At 31.1% G+C, this 25,015-nt stretch overlaps 2 protein-coding genes across 2 annotated transcripts; both read left to right on the plus strand.

Annotated features, from left to right (window-relative positions):
* The first annotated feature begins 3,993 nt into the window (after positions 1 to 3,993).
* On the plus strand, positions 3,994 to 6,217 carry LOC113391230 (zinc finger protein 493-like). The gene is made up of 3 exons (XM_026627179.1): positions 3,994 to 4,122; positions 4,258 to 4,386; positions 4,654 to 6,217. Exon 3 carries the CDS (start codon positions 4,682 to 4,684, stop codon positions 6,215 to 6,217), a length of 1,536 nt encoding a protein of 511 aa, XP_026482964.1. The 5' UTR covers positions 3,994 to 4,122; positions 4,258 to 4,386; positions 4,654 to 4,681.
* A 1,604-nt stretch (positions 6,218 to 7,821) lies between these two features.
* On the plus strand, positions 7,822 to 10,614 carry LOC113391231. Its single transcript, XM_026627180.1, has 3 exons — positions 7,822 to 7,917; positions 7,961 to 8,108; positions 10,319 to 10,614. Exons 1-3 carry the CDS (start codon positions 7,822 to 7,824, stop codon positions 10,612 to 10,614), a joined length of 540 nt encoding a protein of 179 aa, XP_026482965.1.
* Positions 10,615 to 25,015: the final 14,401 nt, after the last annotated feature.

The raw sequence follows: 25,015 nt of genomic DNA on the forward strand, positions 1-25,015 counted from the left end.
TTGAATTTTAGAACAAAATCTTTATTATCAGAATAAGTGCATTATTCAAATCCAGGACTGTTCCAGTTTTTAACAGTAGTTTAAACTGTAGGATGCAACATTGAATAACTGAAAACTTTTAGATCACATAATTTTGCTACTGAAACAAAGCTATTTTTAAAAAAAAAAAAGATAAAGCATAATTGTGGTAATATTTTTTATTGAATGTGAATTAAATATATAGTTATTTACAACAAGTAGTTTACGAGTTAAAATCTATTTACACAATGTTAATATTAATGAGTAAAGTATAAAGTATAAAGCATGTCGTGAAAGAAAATTAGAAAACAAATTGTACCACATACCAGTAGAACACACAACCACATACGAGTCAAACACAATTCTTCATGATTCAAAACTTATTATTAGTAATGTTATAATAAATAAATCAAATATTCACAATTTAAAACCTATCACTATAAAATGTAATAATAAATTAAAAACCTATTACCATACTGTAATAATAAATAAAAAATATATCGACAATTCAATACGTATCACCGTAATGTAACAATTAATATCATATTTACAATTTAAAACCTATTACTGCAAAGTAACAATAAATAAATCATATTGACAATTCAAAACCTATTACCATAATATGAAAAGAAATATCATATTTACGATTTAAAACCTATTACCGTAAAGTAACAATAAATAAATCATATTGACAATTCAAAACCTATTACCATAATATGAAAAGAAATATGTATGATTATATTAAAAACTTATCTCCGCAATATAGCTGTTAATAAATGTTATTCACATTAGAAATTTGAAAGATAGAATTGAAATGATAATATAAGCAAATGAAAACCAAATACCATAAATGTGAGAGAAGAACTTTGTTGCATCATTAGATACACAAAATGCTCATTTCAACAATAGTGAGTTATTACACAAACACACCACTCAAGTTGATTAAAAAGTAAAGCAACATAAATTATATAACATTACAGGTCAAATCCAACTCCAAATAAATCATAATATAGTTATAATTAGTCACAGAGTTATACATTTAATATTAGCAAAATAACATGTTTTATATGTTTATGTTTAAATTTACTGCTTTTGAATATAGTAATGCCAATATATGAATGTTCATTTTCTCATTGTAAAAAAAATAATGATTATAATTTGAATTTGAAGAATTTGTGAATATGAATATATGAACATTTTCATTTATATTTAGATGCAATATCAACTTGAAAAAATAACAGTTAAAACATACGACGATATTGTAAGTTGATTATTAATTATACTTGGAACAATAGTTTCCAATATCCAACACCCATTTGCAATCCATTAGGATTAATTCTGTTTATGATTAATGTATATATATATTATTTTTTCTGTTACTTATCATATCACAGATATTGTTGAAATAAGACTGAACTGATGATATTTTTCAATATCCACCTATATGCTCCAATTCTATTTATGTCATATGCCAATAGTTGTAATCATAAATATTGTGTATTTTATGGTTCACAATACAACTACTCGATCGATTATTTAGTAATCAATTTTTTGTAATATGTCCTAGTACTATTATTAGAGGTTCTTCACAAATTTTAGTGTAGCTATTTTGATCTATTATTGTTAATGCAAGTATGTATTATGATGTGCTGTGTATTATTAGCTCTTTTATTTTTGCCATTTTGATCTAATATTGTGAATGTATGTATGTATTATGATGTGCGGTGTATTAATAGAAGCTCTTTTATTTTTGCCATTCTGATCTAATATTGTGAATGTATGTATGTATTATGATGTGCTGTGTATTATTCGAAGCTCTTATTTTTTTGAACTGTTTTTATTCTCTTAAATATAATAACAATTAGGAAAAGAAACTATGGTGCAAGGCATCGTACCTTAAGGCAAATTGCTGGAACTTTTTGCACCGGATTAAATATTCGAGGGAAAAAAAATCAGTAATCAATAAATATGATTTTTGATTATAATAATTGTTTTAAACATTTTCAAATAGGTAATTATAATCCTATGTATTTTATTTACATCTTTTTTTTTTTTTGTAAGATATGCCGAAATGTTCAGAAACCTTTGAAACATAAAGATAGGACTGATTAGTTCAATGACAATTAAGTCAAATGATAAAAGTGGTTGATTTATAAAAATCTATATATCATTTTTCAACGTAATACCAGTTCCCTAATGTATTTTATATGATTCGGTCGATTATTTTTGAGGCTTGTTATGAATACATATGCTAATTAATAATTACTTGTCTAAATGATGGTGTGATCTAAAGGATGGTGTGATCAACTTCGATATGTTGATGTAAGCCATTGTATCTGGAAAATAACCTTTGACAATTGTCAAGGGGGCACAAGATCCTAGATTTCCTTTGAGTACCTATTAAAACATAATATTATTACTGTTTGCTGCATCGTTGTTTAATAACATGTTTGGTACACATACCTGAAATATAGTTTATCTGCTGTTGAACACTGGTGCAAGAAGTGGATTGTGTGGCAATGGAGTTGATGATGGTGGTAGAAGTTGATGGTGTAGGTGAAATTGAGGCAGCATAGGAATGAAGGGCGACTGATGTTCTAGGGTTGATGCGGAAATTATTGAAGTAGGTGTTGTGGGTGATATGATCGGAATGAACTGTTTGAATATGTGAGGAAGAATTTGATGAGTGAGTGTCAGTGGCTAGAACAGAATTGGGAGCTGATGGTTGAAGAGGAATGGTAGGATGAAAGTGTACAATATGTCTTTTCAAAGCATATGTCGAATGCAAAGCCTTACTGCAATAAATGCACTGAAATATTTGATCGAAATGCATGGGTTCTTTCCCATGCTTGGCCCTAATATGCCGATATAAAGAACTGTTTGTTTTACATACTGTAGAACAGTACAAACAGGTTTTAGTAGTCGAAATATCCATAAGAAATAAAAATAAAAATGTAGATTATGTAAACATAATAGAGTAATAAAACGTAAGTGCTAAACCTTAAAATAGTAAATAAGCTATACCTTAAAATAGTAAATAAGCGAAGCTATATACCCTAAACAATGAATGAAATAAAAAGAATAACCTAACCTAAGTGGAATCAGTAAAAATGAATAAAAAAAGGAAGCTTATAACTAAAGTGAATACCCTAAAATGATATAAAGTAAAGTGAATAACTAAGTGATAGCCTAAAGTGAATAATCTAAGTGCTAGCCTAAAGTGATTAAAGTAAAGTAAGTAAAGTAAATGTAAGTGATTAAAGTAAATTTAAGAATCTAATAATAGTATAGTTAAGAATGTAAGAATCGTATAGTTAAGAATGTAAGGGATAAAGTAAACTTAATCTAATAATCTAAGTGATAAAACCAAAGTTAAGAATCTAAGTGAATAAAGTAAATTAAACGGCTAAAATTAAAGGCTAAAAACTGAATGAAACTAAAAGGTAATGGGATGAAAAAACTCGCGTCTCTTGCTGGAAAGAAACTAACCTTATTCCCTATAGAAGCTCTTGAATCCCGCAATAAAACAACAAATATAAAATGTAAAGAAATAAAATAACGCACAATCAGAAAAAGCACAAAATGATTAGTACACGTAGCAAAAAAACGAAATGAAAGAAAACGCGAATAAAAAATATAAATACGATACGAACGAGTTACACAATAAGCACGCCGAAAAAAAAATTATAGTAATGAAGTAATCGTAACAGCGATTCCAACATAAAAAAGTTGAAAGCACAGTGCAAAAGATTTGACAAATCTGTAATGTGTTACAGCTAACTTCAGCCAGCTTTCTCAGCACTTTGTTATCCGGTGTTTAGAAACTCTTCCTTTAATTAAGTAACATCGGCTCACTAGCGCCGAATTCTCACCTACATGTCGATAATACGAATCACGGTTGTGATCGAGGATTTTGCTTCATGTGTTTGTGTCCCTGTTTGTGTCTGACTAACAAATTTTAATGTACTGAACGAACTTTATATTTTTTGTATATTTAATTATTAATTAAATGTTTAAGTATATTCAGTATGTATAAATTTAAATATAAATATATAATAATATGTATTATAAAGCGGTATTTGTGATTGATTGCTGAACATAAAGGTAGTGTATAATACTTTGAGGTTATTTCACGTGACTAACTTTTAATTAAATTCATTTCATTCCGAAAAAACATTTAATTCTAAATAAAGATACGCAAAGAAAACGTAAAGTAAATTTTACCTTTTTTCATTTCAGCTCTGCAATAATTATATGACAAGTCAATAGCTTTAGTTGATTCAGAATCACTGTCTGTCAAATATAAAGTCTTTTGAAGAAGAAATTCTCTTGGCGACATTGTCCAAAATAGACTCCTGTTAACTTAATGTAAGATTACATTCTTAGACAAATCCATTATACGAATATATTATATTCTCAGAATCATTTGTGTTGACAGTTGAGAACGATTATTAATTTAAACATACACTCTTGTAAAATGTTATGAAAGCATAAATGCAATGCACTTTCTAAAATCATACTCCATGCTCCAACTGTCAATAACTAATGTTTTCATTTGTATTTCTAGTCAAATTAATTATCATATTTAACAATAGTTCATTTAAACTAACCAACTATTTTTGTTCATGCTTATAGAACATACTCAGTGCACAAATATCTGAAAATGTCAGAAGCTGCTGATGATCCGATAATTAAAATTGAACCACAAGAATATCCAATCGAAGACATTAAACAGGAAATTGAGGAAGACATTAAACAGGAGATTGAGGAAGACCCTGAATCGTGCTCAGAGGATGACAAAACATGTCTAAAGAGATTTATGAACTCTATTGTAAAAATAGAAGAAGATGTCAAACAGGAAATAATTCAAACTGCTCCTTATAAATGTGACAAGTGTCATAGAACATTTAGAAAGTTGCATTATTTAGAACAGCATATGGTAAATTATTGTCATAAGTGTACATATTGTTCAAAGACTTTTCCAGATGCAAGTGCATTAGAAATACATATAAAATCTCATACAGGTGAAAAACATTTCACATGTACAAAGTGCAATAAAGCATTTATTGAAAAATATCATTTAGATCAACACATTTGCGCTTCTGCGAAAGAACAGATTTTACATTTGAATGAATCTAGTAATCGAAAACGAAATATTTGCGCTCATACTGCAAAGGGACAAGGTGGACGTCCCCATATTTGCCAAATTTGTGATAAGACATTCACAGTATTGAGTGCCTTGAATAGACATATGATCATCCACACTGGTGAACGTTCGCATATTTGCCAAATTTGTGATAAAACATTCACACAATTGGGTACCTTGAATAGACATATGTCCGTCCACACTAGTGAACGCCCTTATATTTGCAAAATATGTGAAAAGACATTCACACAATTGGTTGTCTTGAATAGACATATGCTTATTCACACTGGTGAACGTACCTATATTTGCCAAATTTGTGATATGACATTCACACAATTTTCTCAATTGAATAGACATATGTTGATTCACACTGAAAAACGCCCCAATATTTGTCAAATTTGTGATAAGACATTCACACAATTGGGTACCTTGAATAGACATATGCTAATTCACACTGGTGAACGTCCCCATATTTGCAAAATATGTAAAAAGGCATTCAAACATTTGAATGTTTTGAATAAACATATACTTATTCACACTGGTGAACGTCCCCATATTTGCAAAATATGTAAAAAGGCATTCACACAATTGGGTAACTTGAATCAACATATGCGAATACACACTGGTGAACGCCCCTATATTTGCAAAATATGTGATAAGGCATTCACAGAAATGGGTACCTTGAATAAACATATGCTCATTCACACTGGTGAAAGGTCACATATTTGCCAAATATGTAATAAGACATTCGCACGATTGAGTACCTTGAAATTGCATATGCTAATTCACACTGGTGAACGTCCTCATATTTGCAAAATATGTAAAAAGGCATTCACACAATTGGGTAACTTGAATCAACATATGCTCATCCACACTGGTGAGAATCCTTATATTTGCCAAGTTTGTGATAAGAGATTCAGTTACTTGTGTAACTTGAATAGACATATGGTCATTCATACCGAAGAATGCCCCTACAAATGCAAAATTTGTGATAAAGTATTCAAACGTTCAAAAGCCCTGAAAAGGCACATGGTTGCTCATACCAATAAGTAATTAGTAATTACAAAATTGGTAACAAAATTACATATGACTGCTTATAGAAATTAATGTTAATTAGATATATGAATTAATTTATACATTTAAAAAAATAAATAAACATTGTTATCAATGGCTTTAGGGTAAATATTTTATTAATGATGTACATCCATTCCAGGTTTAATAAGATTTGCAATTGAGCCATAACTGTTAATAGAATCTTCATAAAAAGCCTAGTTTTTAACTTACCGTAGGTTAAGCTATTGTGATCGTCCAAAAAACGAAACTGAAAAATTTTGCATATCATTACGATTCAGAGGTTTCTAAACATTTTGGCATACCTTAGAAAAAATTGATATGTGCATGTATGTGTGTATTTTTTAGAGAAAGGTGCATCCAATTTGAATGATTCAAAAAACATTTAATTCGTAATGATGAGTAAAAGTGGTGAATAGTTTTTGGTCCAGCGGTCCAAATGTTGACAATTCATATAGGCAAAACGATTATTTTTGGGGAAAACCAAAACCAAAAGCGAATTGTTTCCTTAGAGAAGACAATTTTGGTAAGAAACACTTGTCATATAATTTATCTATGTAGGATTTGAATTTTATGTTATGTATCTCTGAATAATGTAATTTGGATTAGTTTTTTTATTTTTTTTTTATTTTTATTTATTTATTTATTTGATATAATTCATACATACTGTATCTCAGTCAGACAATTATTCTGGTATGAGAGATCACAGCAATTATAACAAAAATAAAATCTAAATTTTATGTAACAGACTTACTTCAAGACATATATTTTTACTTATTACTATTATACACACATATATACACAGAACGCTTGCGTACTTACATAATACTTAATTGTAATTAATATTTTTACAGAACAGAAGTAATATAGTATTTAAAATAAGGAATTTCATCTCATTTATTTCATTTATCTCTTATGTAATTTTGCAATTTAATTTTGAAATTGTTTAGGTCCGTCATTGTCTTTAGTTCGTCCGGTAGTTTATTGTAAAGACTGCTTGCACTTTTCAGAGGACTTGCAAGTCCTTTACTAGTTTTTGCATGTTTCATGTGAAAGTTTCGGTTTTGTCTCGTTTGATGGTCGTGTATATCCTGGTTTGTCTCTATTGTGGTGCAAGTTTTGATTTTGTTATTTTTTATTTTGAGTTTTAGTATACATTTTTCTATTTCTATTGTTTTGTGTAGTGGTATGTTCTTAGTCTTTTGTAGAAGTTCTTTTGTCGGGGTGAGGTAGGGATAATTGTAAGTTGATTTTATTGCTTTATTCATCATTCTTTGTAGTGTCTTTATATTTTTATTTGTTGTTTGACTCCAAATCGTGATGCCGTACGTCATAATCGGAATTATATGAGATTTTAATATTAGTTTCCTGTTCTTAATTCCAAGGTGTCATATTCTTCTTATGGCCCCAGAAAGTGCTGCAATTTTTTGTTTGATTTTCTCAATTTGGTCACTCCATTCTAGTTTCTGGTTCATAATCATACCCAAATATTTAGTTTTTTCTATTTATTTTCTAGTTATTAAACAAATTAAATAAAATGTGTTAATCTTATTGCAGAAGATTGTCAAGCAAAGCCATTTTTTACAATGCACTTTACAGTGCAAACAGTTGCAGTAATATCACTTAATAAAGAAATTGTAATTCAAAATGAAATAACCTTATTGCATTCTGGATCGCTGGATGTTTGATCTCTCACTAAAGGTAATTTAAAGTTATTTTATACAGGTTATACTTGAAATTTCAGTAAAATTAATAGGTTCAATTAAAATTGTAGTGGATCTATCTGCAGATGCAGGTGTTCCAGTTGTGCTAGATACTCCAGATTCGGTTACATCAGATGTTCCTGCCGAGCATATCTCTATAAGACGATCAGGTATACAAATATAAATATATATATATATATATATATTTATATATATATATATACTCAGATTTTTAACACACACTTTATTTAATAATTACAGACATTTCGAGACCAAGGTATGCCTTGGTCTTATATTTACTTAGTAGTACTAGTAAATAGTTCTTATCTACTATAGTATATATATACACACATATGTATGAGTATATATATACATATTCTTTAATATTTTATTTAATTTTTGATATACAAAAAACACCAACTATTCCGTGCAATGCTTAACTCAGTACTAGAAAACATGTGACGGTTACAGAAATATTATAAACAAATCTTAAGTATCGAGATGGAGAACAGGAAGGGTATTATTATAATATAAACTAGCTGTAAGTGGAATTTTGTCTTAAGGCAATTAAGGCATCGTGCCTTAAGGCAAATTGCTGGAACTTCCCGTACCAAAAATTATTATTTTTTTTAAAAACATTTTTGAAAAAAATTTACCTTGAAAAAACAAGATTTTTGAGAAACTATAAATTGGACAAAAAATTACTTTTTTTTGAAAAAAAATTTTTTTTAAAAAAAATAATTTTTTTTAATTTTTTTTTTTTGAAAAAAAAAATTTTTCTTTATTTTGACATATTGTGGAAGATCTGAACTTTTTTTTAAAGCAATCGTACTGCTTTAACTGCATAGGGACAACATATAAAGCGCGTAAGCGCCGCGTCGCTGTCTAACGCATCAGCATTGGTACGGAACCCATAGGAATGTAAACAAAATTTATACTTATTGTTAAAATCTCTATAAAATATCTGATAATTTGATGTGCATATGTCTAATGATCATTTTTGACCGCCAAATGGCTCATTTTTTTACTTTTTCCTCCATATTTCCGAAACCGCTAGACCTACCTTCATGAAAATTTTATCGATTCTTCATCTTATCAATACAAGTAAAATGTTTTTTGAATTATTCAAATCGGACGCTCCGTTCTCTTAAAAGCGGAGTTACCGTTTCCGGCACCTTTCGCCCCGTATCCTCGGAACGGCTAGACCTGCCTTCGCCAAAATCAGCACGTCTCCTTATCAATACGAATCGAATGTTTCTTGAATTATTTAAATCGGTTGATCCGTATTCCCGAAATCGTCGACGAAAATTTGTATCCGCACATACATACACACACGTACATACATACACACACACATACACACACACACACACACATACATCCATTTTTTCTAAGGTATGCCAAAATGTTCAGAAACCTCTGAAACGTAAAGATATATAAAAAATTTCATTTTCGATTTTTTTGCGATTACTATAACTTGCCCTACGGGAAGTTAACAAAACGAGTGCGATTACGTACAAAAATCAACAAATATGGAAACAAATTAATTGCAAGTAATTTTACTTTTTCTTCATTGGAACAATTAAAATTTTTATATTCCAACTTTAAAGATGAATCTCCTTTAACAAAAAAGAAAGATATAGTTTATAAAATAAATTGTTTGGATTGTAATTGTTCTTATATTGGCCAGACTAGCCAGAACTTAGAAAAAAGACTCAGGCAGCATGAATTACAATGCGAAAAAATAGATAACAAAAAATTTAAAAGTACGCTTGTGGATCATGTTAATATCAATAACCATAAGTTTGATTTTGACAATCCCCAAATCTTGTTCCATGAAAAAGACTTATTCAAATGGAGCATGGCAGAATCAATGTTAATAGTTTGGACTAACAATAGCGTAAATCTGAGAACCGACACAAATATTTTACACGACCCTTATATAAACATCATTAATAATTTATATTTTTTTTATTTCTCTTATTCTCTTCAATAAATTAATTTGATTTCATGTTTGTTGATTTTTGTATGCCATTGCACTCCTTTTGTTTACATTATAATACCCTTCCTGAATATTTCTGTAAGTGTCACATGTTTTTTAGTACTGAGTCAAGCATTGCAAGGAATAGTTGGTGTTTTTTGTATAAAAAAATTAAATGTAATTTAAATAAAATATTAAAGAGTGTGTAGTATATAAGTAACTGTTTTTGAAATTACACTGAAGATGAGGCATACCTTGGTCTTGAAATGTCTGCAATTATTAAATAAAGTGTGTGTTGTATTGTTCATATTTAACATTTAATATATATATGTATATATATATATATATATTATTTATTATTTATCATATTTTCATTAATCTAATCATTCGTTTTGTTAGATATTCGAACTCCAAAGAGTAATTTCTTGAGGTTTGTTGGCCTAAGGCATTGCAGGAGACTTTCTCCAGAAGTAAAGAAATGCCATGACATAATCATGATGATGAAGAGAAGTGCCAAAAGACTTATGAAAAATAATGAAATTGCCAGAGCAGAGCTGAAGGAAGCATGCAGTAAAGATAGCATGCAGTATTTAAAAAATGTGAATTCACTCACTGCAACATTAATAAAGTGCAAGATGAGGAATCCGGTAGAAAATATAACCTTGATGAAAAGCCCTTGGAATAGCATTATATAAGCAGAGCCCAACGTACTGTAAATATTGTACATCCTTTTTGGCTCTACCTTCTAAAAGTACTGTTTCTAGGTCATTGGCAACAATTTCTGTCAGTGCTGGCATTAATAAATCTTTCATGGAGACTTTGTGCACTTCTGTTCTTAAGATGAATCCTTCTAATAGAAACTGTGTCCTCATGTTGGTTTAAATTAGCATTGCAGCAGGTATTGAATATGATGCAACTAAGGACAGAATAATAGGTTTTGAGGAAGTCACTGAAAAAAGGCCAAAGTTTGCTGATCATGCTTTGGTGTTTATGATTAAAGGCATTTGTAGTTATTTTATAACTTCAGCGGCATTTTACTTTGCTGAAAGCAGTGTTAGAAGTCCTGAATTCGAGGTCTGCATTGTTATCGCAAAGGTTTAGGAATAAATACTAACATGTTTTTAGAAAGTTTCCATAACCAAATGAAAACTCGAGTTTTGGGAAGAAAATGTACTAGGAGGATGGATAAGGTCATTCAATTGGTGTTACGCCTCGAAATGAATGCTTTTGTTCAGAGGACTCGTAGAATAAATGGAACATTATTATCGACAAGGCAGAGAGATGTTCGAGTAACCCATGTAAGAGGTGCAGCAATATTGCCGCATCGTATTCTAGAATGCATTCCCAACACACAATGGAATGTTTTGCCAACAGAAGATAACGTTGCACCATACGTGGTTACCAAAGAAAATCAAACATGTAATAGTATATGCATGAGATGCGTAGCATGTAAGATTTGTTTGCATATGTACACATGCAGTTGCATAGATTATTTGATAACATCAAATATTTGCAAACACATCCATGCATGTGTAAAGGTTTACCCGAGTGATACTGGTTTTAGGCGTGAACTCTTAGAAAAAGATATGTTACAAAAATCTCAGGATTTCAAAAATCCAGAGAATTTTCAAACAAGTACAAAAGATGATGAAGAGGCTTGCTATGCCATTATAAAACAAGCAGGCCAAGAGATCATGAATTTAATACAGGATAAACAGTTTGGTAATTATAAAATATTTAAGGACCAAATTTGTTCATTTTTGCAGCAAGTAAAGACATCGGCCCAAGAAAATATGAGAGAAAGTGGAAATAAAAAGAGAGTGCCAAAGGGCAGGCAAGAAAAAGACCACTTGATTTGTTATTAAATTATCTAATTTATTTAAATTCTATTAGTAATGTTATTTAATTAATTATTAATTTATATATATTTATATATATTTCTTCAAGAAATTGTTTATTAAAAAACTTTTCTTGTTTTTTATTACTTTTGGATTCTCGTTCGAAACTCTACAATATATATATATACAGTAGGCCCTCGCTTTACACGGCACTCTGGGTACACGGTTCCCATACTACACGGAGCTAAAAATCCGACATCCCTCCGAGTACACGGACTTCTTATTACACGGTATTTGGTCAACAGCCCATAAGTCCGTTGTGCAAAAGGGTATTGTTGTAAATTTTGTTATCGACTATTATCTTTTAGACATGCCTGATTGTATAATAGCCGCCTAAGAACACGTTTGAGCTGATTACTGCGTCGCGCCAATTTTTGAATAAGGTGTCAATTTCGTCACGTCATTTACGTCATTTCGTCCGTATTTCTCCTACTTCAAGTTGTATTTCTTGGTCTCCATACAACGCGATAAAAATGGTGCGATTTGTACCAACTCTGAGTCTCTCATAACACGGTTCCCATACTGCACTATGTAAGGTTCCATAGAACGCACTACGAATTAGCCTGAATTGTATGTTAAATACGAGTTTCTTATAGCACGGTTCCTATACTGCACGGTACGCACTTGCCGCGTAAAGCGAGGGTTTACTGTATATATATATATATATATATATATATATATATATATATATATATATATATATATATATAGATATATATGATATATGACCGTTAACCGTTGAACCGTGCGGACGTGTTTTTTGAAGTGTCGTAATGTCTCTGACACAATTAAATATTTTGGAATCGGATTCCAAAAAAACCTACAACTGCTGTGAAACAAAACCTTCTGCAAGTGTGGGTGTTTGTAAGAACTGTGGCAAAATTTACCATGTGAGTTGTGCCACAAGAAAAGGTTTTAAATTCATTGTTGGAAATTTGATACAGTGCTGTGAGGTGAGCAGTGAAGTGTCGAGTGACAAACATATGGATACTATTAACAACTTAAAACAAACAATTACCGACAAAAATAACATAATAGACGATAAAATGACAATAATAAAGGATAAGGAATACATAATTCAGAATCTTGAAGAAAAAATTAAGATGCTGCAATTATTAAAGCCAAATGAAAAGAATAAAGAAGTTTCATCAGCTGCACCCAATATTGATATAGTAATACTGAGAAAGCAGCATCTAAGAAGCCTAAACATAAATCTACCAATAAAAACAGTGCCAATGCTAATAAGGTCACAAAAGAACAGGTGAGTGTTGCAGTAGCAACTGCTTTGAAGGAATTAGACAAGCGGAGAAGCGAAACATTCCGAGATGCGGTTGCCAACACGGAGCTGCCTAATCAATCGACCCAAGCTGAACAACAATCAATTAAAGCAAATGACGATGGAAACTGGACTTTGGTCCAGAAAAAGAAGTCGCCGAAACGAAAAAACAAAGCCATAGAAGGAACAAATGTGAGCACTACACTCGCGGGAGTTGTGAGGAAGGCCCACTTGCATGTGTTTCGCCTGGCACCGGAAACATCGACGGAAACTCTAAAAAATTATTTAAATGAGAAAAACTTCAAAAATATTGAATGTGAGAAAATGGCTTCTAAACATCCGAAAACATATGCCTCTTTCAAGGTATCCGTTGCAGAGAGTGAATTGGAAAGAATAAAATCTCCGGATGTTTGGCCAAAAGGAGTCTGTGTGGACCGTTTTTTATTCCATCTGGTAGAAAAAACGCAGAAAAATTGTTAAACTGGTTTAATATATAATGTCCTTGAACATTCAATGTTTATCCAATAAAACGGAGACATTAACAAAAGTTGTCCATGACCAGTCCATGACAATAAAATAAACATTTTTTGTTTATGTGAACATTGGCTTGGCAACGAGCAAATCGACCTATATACGTGATTTTCGGCTAGTCAGCTCATTCTGCAGTAGTATACATATGCACGGAGGTGTAGCTATTTACTGTCGGAAAGAGATAGAATGTTGCGTCGAAATTTACAACAAGCTTTCCAACGAATTTAAAAGCAGGAATTGTTTCAATGCGACTGTCAAAAAACATCCTATAGATCAACCTATTTATACAATAAATGAATTCTTTAATCTAAGTTAATTATTAATTGTCATTAGGTTAATCTTGAGCTGTTCATAAATATCACTGATATTACTATAGTTATATTATAATATTGTGATAAAAATAATAATTGTATTGATGTATTGTAAATGACTTAAATTGTAACTATTGAATTTTAATAAAGTTCTATTCTATTCTATTCTATTCTATATATTATTTATTATTTATTGTTTATTATGTTTTCATTAATCTAATCATTCATTTTGTTAGATATTCGAACTCCAAAGAGTAATTTCTTGAGGTTTGTTGGCCTAAGGCCTTGCAGGCGTCTTTCTCCACAAGTAAAGAAATGCCATGGCATAATCATGATGATGAAGAGAAGTGCCAAAAGACTTATGAAAGATAATGAAATTGCCAAAGCAGAGCTGGAGGAAGCTTGCAAAATTTATTTTAATGAGGAACCAGGTAGAAGGTATAACCTTGATGAAAAGGCCCTTGGAATAGCATTATATAAGCAGAGCCCAACGTACTATAAATATTGTACATCCTTTTTGGCTCTACCTTCTAAAAGTACTGTTTTTAGGTTATTTGCAACAATTCCTATCAGTGCTGGCATTAATAAATCTTTAATGGAGACCTTGTGCATTTCTGTTCTTAAGATGAATCCTTCTAATAGAAACTGTGTCCTCATGTTGGTTTAAATTAGCATTGCAGCAGTATTGAATATGATGCAACTAAGGACAGCATAATTGGTTTTGAGGAAGTAACTGAAAAAAGGCCAAAGTTTGCTGATCATGCTTTGGTGTTTATCATTAAAGGCATTTGTATCCATTTTAAAACTTCATTGGCATTTTACTTTGCTGAAAGCAGTGTTAGAAGTCCTGAATCAAGTCTACATCAAGATGTTAATCAACCTGCAGCAAATTGGCATCAATAATGTAGCTACTGTGTGTGATCAACATGCTACAAATGCAGCTGCTATGAACATGTTGCTTAATGAGACAAGAGCACAGTTTCTTAGAGATGATCGAATTTGCAAACTTCAAGGTTTTTTTGTTGGAGATCAAGAAATTGTGCCACTAAATGCTGAAATGTTTACGAACCGTTTTTTATCATACAAGGTTATGGAACAATTAAATTGTATGAAATTAATTCAGAGTTGCCAAATTTCCCTATGTGTTTAATTTGCGAGCACATAATGTGTATCCTGAAAAGATGAGGAAGATGAGAGTGAAAGATGCTGCAGTAGTTTCTCTTATAGTGTATCTTAATGATGAATAGATACACTACTAAGCAGTGTAAGTAATTTTTTTTTTTTATTTCTGCTAATTTTAACAATCAGATTACAATCAATCTATAAGTTAAAAGTTATGGTATGAAAATCAAAATCAGAAGAAAAAAAAAAATAGAATAAAGGAGTTAAAGGAAATAAATAGAATAAATAATAATTAAAATAATAGTATTAATATATAATAACAATAATCAATAATAAATAATAATTAAAGTAACTTGTTTGAAAATTTTCCTGTGCAAAAAAAAGAATTATGTTGCTGACGGTAGATCACTGGCCATTTTCTTTTCAAGCGTTTTAATTTTTCGGCTGTCTGTACTATTTGCATTTCCGAATTGACGTGTGCATCCAATTTGTTTTGAAAGATTAGACTTCTGTTTTTAAATAACTTTTGCTACTGTAGGAATTTTTAAGTCTTTATGAATCATGTGGTTGGTCATAAACCACAGAGCCTTACAGATAATTCTCAGAATTTTGTTTCACTCTCTGGATTATTTGAATGTTACTCTTGCTGGCACAGCCCCATAGCTCTATCCCATAAGTCCATATTGGAATTATTATTGCTTTGCATAATAGAAGTTTATTTTCTAGAGACAGTTTGGATGATCTTCTCATTACTCAGCCAGTTTATTTCCTTCAGTTTCAAATCTATTTGTTTTTTTTTTTCTTTAAAATATGCGTTTTTCAATTTAGTTTACTGTCTATATTCCTAGGTATTTCACGGATTCCTGGTTTGGTAATAGTCTTAATCAAATACAAGGCAGGACTTCTGTGGCTTCTCAGTGAAATGATGAGGTGCTGAGATTTCTTAACTTGTAAGTAAATGAAAATATTGTATGATGTATTTTATAATTAAACTTTTTTTTATTCATATTCTAGATGATATTTTTCCCCAAGAAGGTACTGGGATTGTTGCATTCCTGATATTTGTGGATAAACTCTTTGATAGTGTAGGTGGGACAGCTTCTAGTTCTGCTAGGGACTATAAACCTCTATGTGGTGCTCTCACATATAAGTCTAACCATTTAACATTTTGGAAAAAGGCTAGGGGTGTCTTAAAAAGCATGAGCTTCTATAAAAAAGGCAAGAGAGTTAAAACTCCTAAAGCTATTGAAATTGGATTAAAACTCTAGAGGTTTAATATTTTGGCAGAAAATAATTCTCCAGAGATAAAATGTTTGCCAACTCGTAATTTTAATCAAGATCCTTTAGAATTTTATTTTCGTAGTATTAGAAGTCATGCTGTTAATAATCGCAATCCTACTTGCAGTGTATTTATTGGATCCTACAAAAGCCTTGTTGTCAATAAGTTTCATTCTGTTCATTCTTATTCTGCCAATTGTGGGCAACATTTAACATTTTGGAAAAAAACTAGGGCTGAAAAGCATAAACTTCTATAAAAAAGGTAAGAGAGTTAAAACTCCTCTAACTATTTGAAATTGAAAATTAAAACTCTAGAGGGTTTTGAATATATTTGGCAGAAAATAAAATCTCCAGAGATAAAATTTTTGTTAACTCGCAATTTTTACCAAAACCCCCTAGAATTTTTTTTTGCTAATATTAGAAGTCATGGTGTTAATAATCGCAATCCTACTTGCAGTGCATTTATTGGATTCTACAAAAGCCTTGTTGTCAATAAGTTTCATTCAGTTTATTCTCATTCTGCTAATTGTGAGCTCGACATAACTGAAGGAGCTATTGATTCATTTAAAACATTATTATTGAGTAATGCTTCAGTCAATGTTACGTGTGAGTCTAGTTTGAATGAAGATATTCTAACTTTGTCTAATGTGAATACTGATGAATTTACATTATAAGAAGAAAGTAGTAGTTTACTTCATCTTCAAGTTATCACATACATGACTGGCTTCATTTCCAGGAAAATGTTGAAAAATGTTAAATCTTGCTTGCTGTGCAAGACTCATATTTTGGCAACAGAAAGGAGTGGATAAGATTATTGGTTAATAAGGATTAGGGATCGGACTGGAAGATCCCTTGCCTTTTCTTGTAGAAGCTTTGTGAACATTTTTTCAAAATGCGTGAGAGTTTCAGAATATTTTTTGCCTAAAATTTGTGTGAAGAATAATTTGAAAACATTGCTTTTGATAAACTTGTCTTTACTCAAAATTTTAATTTTGATTGCCCAATTCATAATTTAAAGTTAATATTTTTAAACCATTTTGTTCTGTATTTTATCAAATATATTGGGTTAATGATATTAATTTAGCACTACACAATAAATTGACTTTCACAAATTCTATGAATGTTATGAAAACAAAAGCTTTATTGCATTTTGATAAAATTAGAAAGAGACAACTGGCAATTCGAAATATCGTGGTTTATCAGGATATATTTAAAACGTAATTTTTCAATATAAAATGTTGAAATACTGTTATAAATTCAATCAAATCTTAATATTGTAGCCTTTTCTAGTTTTTGACATAAATATCTTAAGCATAATATTCTGACAGCATTATTTTATTATTATTATTATATATTATAATTTTTATTTTTATTTATTTTTACTATTTATTGCATCCACAATCGCTGATGGCAAAATTTGCTGTTGACGATTCTGATAGAAATAACACAAATTATAATACTTGTGTTTCATTATTAACTCTATAAATATAAATGCGACGCTAAAGTGTTTGTATTGTAGTGTATCGTATTGATTTCAGATGTTTTCAACAAATTCTTTCGCTTTTGTTTCAGAGATTATAAAATTTTATGCTGACGACTTTGGTAGAAACAATCCATCAAATTTTACATATATCATACAAGTGTTTCGTTGTTAAGTTAATAAATATAAATTTGAAGCAAAATTGTATCACAGTTATATTTATTGAGTTAATAAATGTAAAATTTGATGAATTATTTCTGGTAAAATTCTGTCAACAGCAAAATTCATAACTTTTGAAACAGAAGCAAACAAATTTGTTTGAAATCGACACAAAACACCATATTTTTACTTCACTTTCCTATTTATTGAGTTAACAAGGAAACACTTATGCTTATTTATCTATGTGTACAAGTGTCAAAAAAGTGTGTGAAAGATTTATTTACTTTTAATTAAAGTATTATAACATAGAAATTGGTAAGTTTTTGTTAACTGTTGACCGTTATATAGATCAATATATTAATTGTGATAATTTTTGTTGATCACAACCTATAACTTTACAAAGTTAATATATTATATATTATTTATTGCATCAAAAAGTCATAAAAGTCAATTACAATTAAATGTAACAATTTATAGTGCTACTTTTAATATACTATGAAACAACAATTTATTTTTTTGAAATTTTATCTTTGGCGCCATTTTGATTTATACAAATGTCAAAAAAGTGTTAAAAGAATTTATTTATTTTTAATAAATTAATCCAGCAAACTAAATATTACAATAAATTTAAAGCAAAATAAACTTATTATAACATACAAATTGGTAAGTTTTTAACTGTTGACATTATGTAGACAAATATAAATTGTGATAATTTTTGTTGGTTACAACCAATTTGGAATTCTTTTACGTAGCTAATATATTATACATTTTTTATTATATTAAGAAGTCATGGAAATCAATTACAATTAAATATAACGATTTAGTTCTACTTTTAATTTGCAATGAAACAACAATTTCATATTTTGAAAAATTTATCCTTGGCGCCACATAAACACGTGGTATTTTAAGGTTGGCGCCATTTTGATTTAAACAAATGTCAAATAAGTGTCCAAAGAATTTATTTATTATGAATGAAGTATTTTAACAAAATAAATGATATAACACAATAATAAGTTAAATTAAGTCAAGTATTAAGTTTAAATATTTATATTTAGTGTTCAATGTGATCATTCTAGTGTGCAAGTGATTTGCTGGTAATAATTTTATTATTTTTATTTAGGTAGGTGCATACTTTATTTAAATTTAATATTCATAACGTGAATATAGTTGGCTTACTCACTAATAATACCTAATAACTAAGAATAACTTTAGGATTAACCTAATGACATTTAAAAAATAACTTAGATTAAAGTATTCATTTATTGAATGAACAGGTTGTCCTACAAGATGTTTTTTGAGGTTTGAAACCCTTTCTGCTTTTACATTTCCATTCATTGAAAAGCCTGTTGTAAATCTTGACACCTAGCTCGTTCCTATGCGAGGATTTCAGTTTCAGTTTTGGAGGTACAACGGTACTCCTGTTTTGCGTGTTGTGGCCATGGACGTCACTTTTCAGTACATGGTTTGTTCTGTCTGCATGGACCGCAATTGCCTGCTGGTAGATGTAAAGGCTGGTAACAGTCAGTATTCTAAATTTAGTAAACAAGTGTCTGCATTATTCCTAACGTGATGCCCCTCCGATTTCACCTACAGCCTTCTTCTGTAAGTCCATTATCTTGGAGGTATGCACCGAGTGTCCCCATGCCAATATTCCATATGAGTACACAGAGTGAACCATGGCATAGTAAGCCTCTTTGGCGCATTCCTCATTTATAATGTATCTAACTCTTCTTATAAATTGATTTCTTCTCATATGAGATGAGACCCAAATATTTAACTTCCCTTCTTTGCAGCTTCTTATGTCTCCTACCGGAAATAAAGTTGATAAGGATTGTTTTTCTATTGTTGAGTACAATTTTATTTGCTAAAAACAATTTTTCAACGTGCTGGTGAGCATACTGAATTTTTTATTTTATGTTTGCAACCGCCAACGCTGTATCATCTGCAAACTGCATTATGTGGCAGCTGATGTTTGGTAATAGATCATTCACAAATATGATAAAAAGAAGTGGCCCTTGGGCAACCCCTACATTTAATCTCGCTATATTCCTTCGTTTATTGTTCCATTCCACAAACTGATATCTATTACATAGGTACGATTGCATAAGTTTATGGGCTACGCCTATGATATTCTAATTTCCTGAGAAATATGTCTTGTGGAACACAATCAAAAGCTCTGCTGAGATCAAAATAGTGACCACTTTATGATCTCCCACCGAATTTGAAATAAAGTTCAAAAAGTCTAAAACAGAATCAATTGTATTAATTTTCTTCTTAAATCCAACTTGATTTATTTATTTATTTATTAGCATCAAAGAAACTTGTAATTCTCAATGCTAACAACATTGCTATAATTTTTGAAAATATTGGCAGCATGGCTATGGTTCTGTTGGTCTGTAGTTTGCTGCTAATTGACGTTTTCCTGATATATAATGGTAGTATTTTGCCAGCTTCATCTTCTCTGGAAATGTTCCTGCGGATAAAATGTCTCTGGGGTGTGGTACAGAATAGAATAGAATAGACATTTACTGAAATCCAATAAATACGTCATTTATATTACATAATTCCTAATTATTTATGTCATTTATATTACATAATTCATAATTATTCTGAAAATGTGTTTATAAAATAATTATGATTATTTATCAAATGATTTTTAACAATATTTTTAAAAGTGTTTTTAGTATCCTACTTCCATCCATCGGGTAGCTTGTTATAGATCTTGGCATCTAATGTAGTTCTTATCGATGATTTAAGTTGGGCATATCACAGCATTCCTAAAGTGCATATTGTGTTCATGGACATCACCTCTCAATATATGATTTGTTTTATCAGCATGCATCGCAATAGCTTGTTGCCAAATATAAATGTTTGTGACAGTCAGGATTTCAATGTCAAATTTCATGTCAATCGAAATTGAAATTTTTTACATTTCTTGACGTTTTGAAGGTTTCTGAACATTTTCCAGGCATACCTCAAAAAAAAAAAAATGGATGTGTGTATGTATGAATGTACGGATACAATATTTCGTTCACGTTTTCGGGCGCACGGATCAACGGATTTGAATGGTTCAAAAAACATTCGATTCCTATTGAAAAGTAGATGTGCTGATTAGTTTTCGGCAAAGGCAGGTCCAGACGTTACGGAGATAAGAAGCAAAGAGTGCAGAAAATACAAATCGAGTTTTTGAGAGAACGGAGTATCCGATTTGAATGATTCAAAAAACTTTCAGCTTGTGTTGACAAAACAATTGCTTTTGGAGAAAAAAATTTCATTCACTTCTTTTCTTTTTTTTTGTAGATCGAAAATAATTCAGATTTCAATTTTAATTCTCGCTAAAGTTTTAAAGCTCATTTATATACTTTAAATGAATATTTTTGACTATGTGATTCAGTCAAGTTATAGTAATCGCAAAAAAATCGAAAATGAAAATTTTTATATATCTTCACGTTTCAAAGGTTTCTGAATATTCTGGCATACCTTAAAAAAAATGGATATATATGTGTGTGTATGTGTATGTGTATATGTGGGTGTGTGAGTGCGGATACAAATTTTCGTCGACGATTTAGGGAACACCGATCAACCGATTTGAATATTTCAAAAAACATTCGTTTCGTATTGATAAGGAGACGTGCTGATTAGTTTTTGGCGGCGGCAGCTTTAGCCGTTCCGTAGATAAGGAGCAAAAAATGCCAAAAATTGTAACTCAGTTTTTAAGAGAACGGAGCTTCCGATTTTAATAATTCGAAAAAGATTTTACTTGTATTGACAAGATGATTAACTGATTTTTGGGAAGGCAGTTCCAGGGGTTTTGGACTCTCAATAAATATAAGTTTAAAAAATGTCATTTATTGGCCAAAAATATTTATTGGACATATGTACATCAAATTATCAGATATTTTACAGAGATTTTATCAATGTGTACACATTTTATGTAATTTTTTTTTGGTTCCGTACCAAGATTTTTAATTACGGTACGGGAAGTTCCAGCAATTTGCCTTAAGGCACGATGCCATACACCACTAGTTTACATTTGATTTGCTCGGATATAACAAGACGGCAAAAATAATGAAAGTTACAGTATTTATGATAATATATTTGAAAACGTTTAAAATTTCTCGTTTTTAGTAAATGTATTTGAGCGCTGTCAATTCGGAGCAGCCCAACGCGCATGGGTAAAAGCTCATAATTACAAGTAAAAAAAGTAAGTTTTAGACATGAAATGTTTTTCCTCGTATTCTAAAAGGTTCAAAGTTATTTTAAGCCTAATTTTTTTTCGTTTTTTAGAAAAATCTACAGTGGTTGTAACCCCTTAAGTTGGTAAGTTAAACTGTGTAAATTTTGTGGATCATGCATTTAAAGTTAAATTCACCACTCTGTCCATAGTCTAAAATGCCTAGAAGACGACGTGGGAACATCGGCCGCCGCGCAAGACATGCAAGCCAGCAACAAGCGTATTCACGGAACTTAAGCGAAGAAAGACAAAATTTAATAAGAGAAAATGCCCGGTTGAGGCAACGCGTGAGCACACAAATAAGATCATTGGCATCATACAATCGCTTGGCATTTCAATATGATCCCACTGCGAACTACGGTGATGATGAAAATTTTGACATTGGATTAATGAATTACTTAGAAAAGTTCCACTAATTACAGGGGCGTAGCGTGTCTTGGCGGGGCTCCGTATCAAAATTTGTTTGGAGGCCTCCTTCAAAGAAAAATTGTTTTACAAAATATAAAAATATATAAAATTAAAGGATCATTTATTTATTAGATGCGCTACTAAGTTCTCGCTGTTTTTCGATGAAAATGTAACTTTATTATATAAAAACTCTTACATATGGATTTATTCAAGATATTGTCACACATCTTCAGCCAATCTTTCTGGCAGAGCTCGAATACCTTGGCGCCAGAAAAGTCCGTCTTTTGAGGCTATCCACGAACCAAGTCATTTTCTGACGTCTTCATATGAGTTGAACCGGTGATCAGCCAGGCCATGTGCCATCGAACGGACCATGTAAAAAATGGACAGTGCAATATCTGGGGAATGTAGCGGGTGGGGTAGGACTTTTTATTTGATCGTTCCCAATAAGTTTTAAGGGGCTTGAAAACGTGAGGCCGAGCTTTGCCATGCAGTAAAATCACTCGTATTGTGTCCGTTTTTCGCGCAGTGCTCGGTTAAATTGCATCAATTGAGTTGAATACAGTCTCCAGTGATAGTTTTGCTCGGTTTCAACAGCTCATAATAAATAACACCGACCTGGTCCCACCATATGCAAAGCATAACCTTCGTAGTGAATATTTGGCCAATTTAGCCAATTTGGCATTCATTTTGTATCACCTGTGACGGTTTGATAAAGAACCCTTCTTTTCTTGCCACTGGTTCACAGGTTTTCTTGCTGCAGTTGTTCACAGACGTAAAATTGACGCTCGACGTCTCTTGGCTTCAGCTCACAAGGTACCCAAGTTTCTTACTTCTGAATCTTCCCCAACGCATGTGATCACTTGGAAATGGCTTGATGGGTGACTCCTAATTCTGAAGCAAGATTTTCTTAAGTTTGGCACGAATCCTCTTCGAGCAGGGCCTTCAATTTAGCGTTTTTGAAGGTTTTGGCCTTCCTTTACTAGGAAGGTCGTCAACATTAAAGTCGCCGTTTTTGAAGCGACAAAACCCATCACGACATGCTGATTCGCCCAAAGTAGCATTTCCGTAACTCTCGATGCACTTGAGCTGCCGTTTTTTTTTCGAATGAGAAAAGAAAATCAACACTTCCCGCAAATGGCGATTATTTGGCATAACATTAGACATTTTCATTTGATCAGAAGTATATAATGCAAAAACTAAATCACTTATGTGTCGCATCAGTTTGTTTGCCATATGTCTAAGCTTGGCTCATGACGTTTTGTATTTGTCAAAATCGACCAACCCTTACTGGTAGAGCCATATACTGACAAACAGCGAGAACTTAGTTGCGCACCTAATACAAAGAAAAGGCTCGGCTAATCGTCGCGCAAAATTGATAAATGCTAGTCCTCATCGAGATACATCAAATGCTTTCAAATTTTTGAAATTGGTCCAGCTGTTTTTGAGAAAACGTCGATTTACGGCAAAAAAATCTGTTCACACACGCACACATACTTTTTCCTAATTTCATTCGGTTTGATACAGAATGGTTTGAAACGCCGAGAAAACATAAAATTAGCGATTAGGTTTTTTTTATGAAAACATAAACTTCTCCTTCGGGTAGTTAAAAATGTTATAAATATAACTATAAAAATTCCAAATTCCAATTTTCGATGGAGAATGTATAAACTGGATTAGTTTTATATATTTGTTCATATCTACACAAGAATGTTGACTTATCGGATGTGCAAAAGCTTTACTAATTGAATTGATTGCTAGAGCTTGCAGAAATATTGCAGCAGGAATAAATTCTCTTAAAGCGTTAGCTTACAAGTTGAAGTTCAATACTTCTCGATAACAAAAAGAAATGCAAACTACGTTAAAATTATTCAATTTTTTTAAAAATTGTTGTTTTGCTTTCTGCTTGCGCTCTTTGCCCCCCCTCCCTGGCTCGGGGGCCCCGTATTTTTGATACGGCGGAGTTACGCCCCTGACTAAAAATAACACTTCATTTTTGTAATCGAAATAAATTCATTACTGTTGTGAAATGTAGTAAATTTTTTTCTTTTAAATATAAAACACAAAATTTTTTTTCTTCATTATTTAATCGCCAAACGAAATGTTACATAATAGAGATGGGCTTATCATATCCGAAGCCGGATCGACTCGGATTTGACTCCGCTTCAGGGAGGAGTTAGATCCGCTTAACAACTCCACGACTCCCACAACTTTGAAACCGAAATACTCGATACAAATGTGTTCATAATGCATTAAATTTTATGCATCTAAGGATTTGTCAAATACCATTTAATTTTTTGAAATTAAAATTCATGAATAAAATAAAATTAAAAAATATCAATAATATAATTTTTCTAAAAAATTCACAAATAAATGACGAGTTTAAACATTTTTCGGTC

This window comes from Ctenocephalides felis, unplaced genomic scaffold (genome assembly GCF_003426905.1).
Source record: "Ctenocephalides felis isolate EL2017-DRISC unplaced genomic scaffold, ASM342690v1 CF-g0.4_SCAFFOLD_00845, whole genome shotgun sequence".
In the NCBI taxonomy this organism is placed as follows: Eukaryota; Metazoa; Arthropoda; class Insecta; order Siphonaptera; family Pulicidae; genus Ctenocephalides; species Ctenocephalides felis.

Excerpts from the sequence above, each read along its gene's own strand:
- LOC113391231 (XM_026627180.1), top strand. The coding sequence starts at position 7,822 with ATGCACTTTACAGTGCAAACAGTTGCAGTAATATCACTTAATAAAGAA. Across the intron at positions 7,918-7,960 it reads TGCATTCTGGATCGCTGGAT|GTTATACTTGAAATTTCAGT; the intron begins GTTTGATCTCTC and ends TATTTTATACAG. Across the intron at positions 8,109-10,318 it reads TATCTCTATAAGACGATCAG|ATATTCGAACTCCAAAGAGT; the intron begins GTATACAAATAT and ends TCGTTTTGTTAG.
- LOC113391230 (XM_026627179.1), top strand. The coding sequence starts at position 4,682 with ATGTCAGAAGCTGCTGATGATCCGATAATTAAAATTGAACCACAAGAA.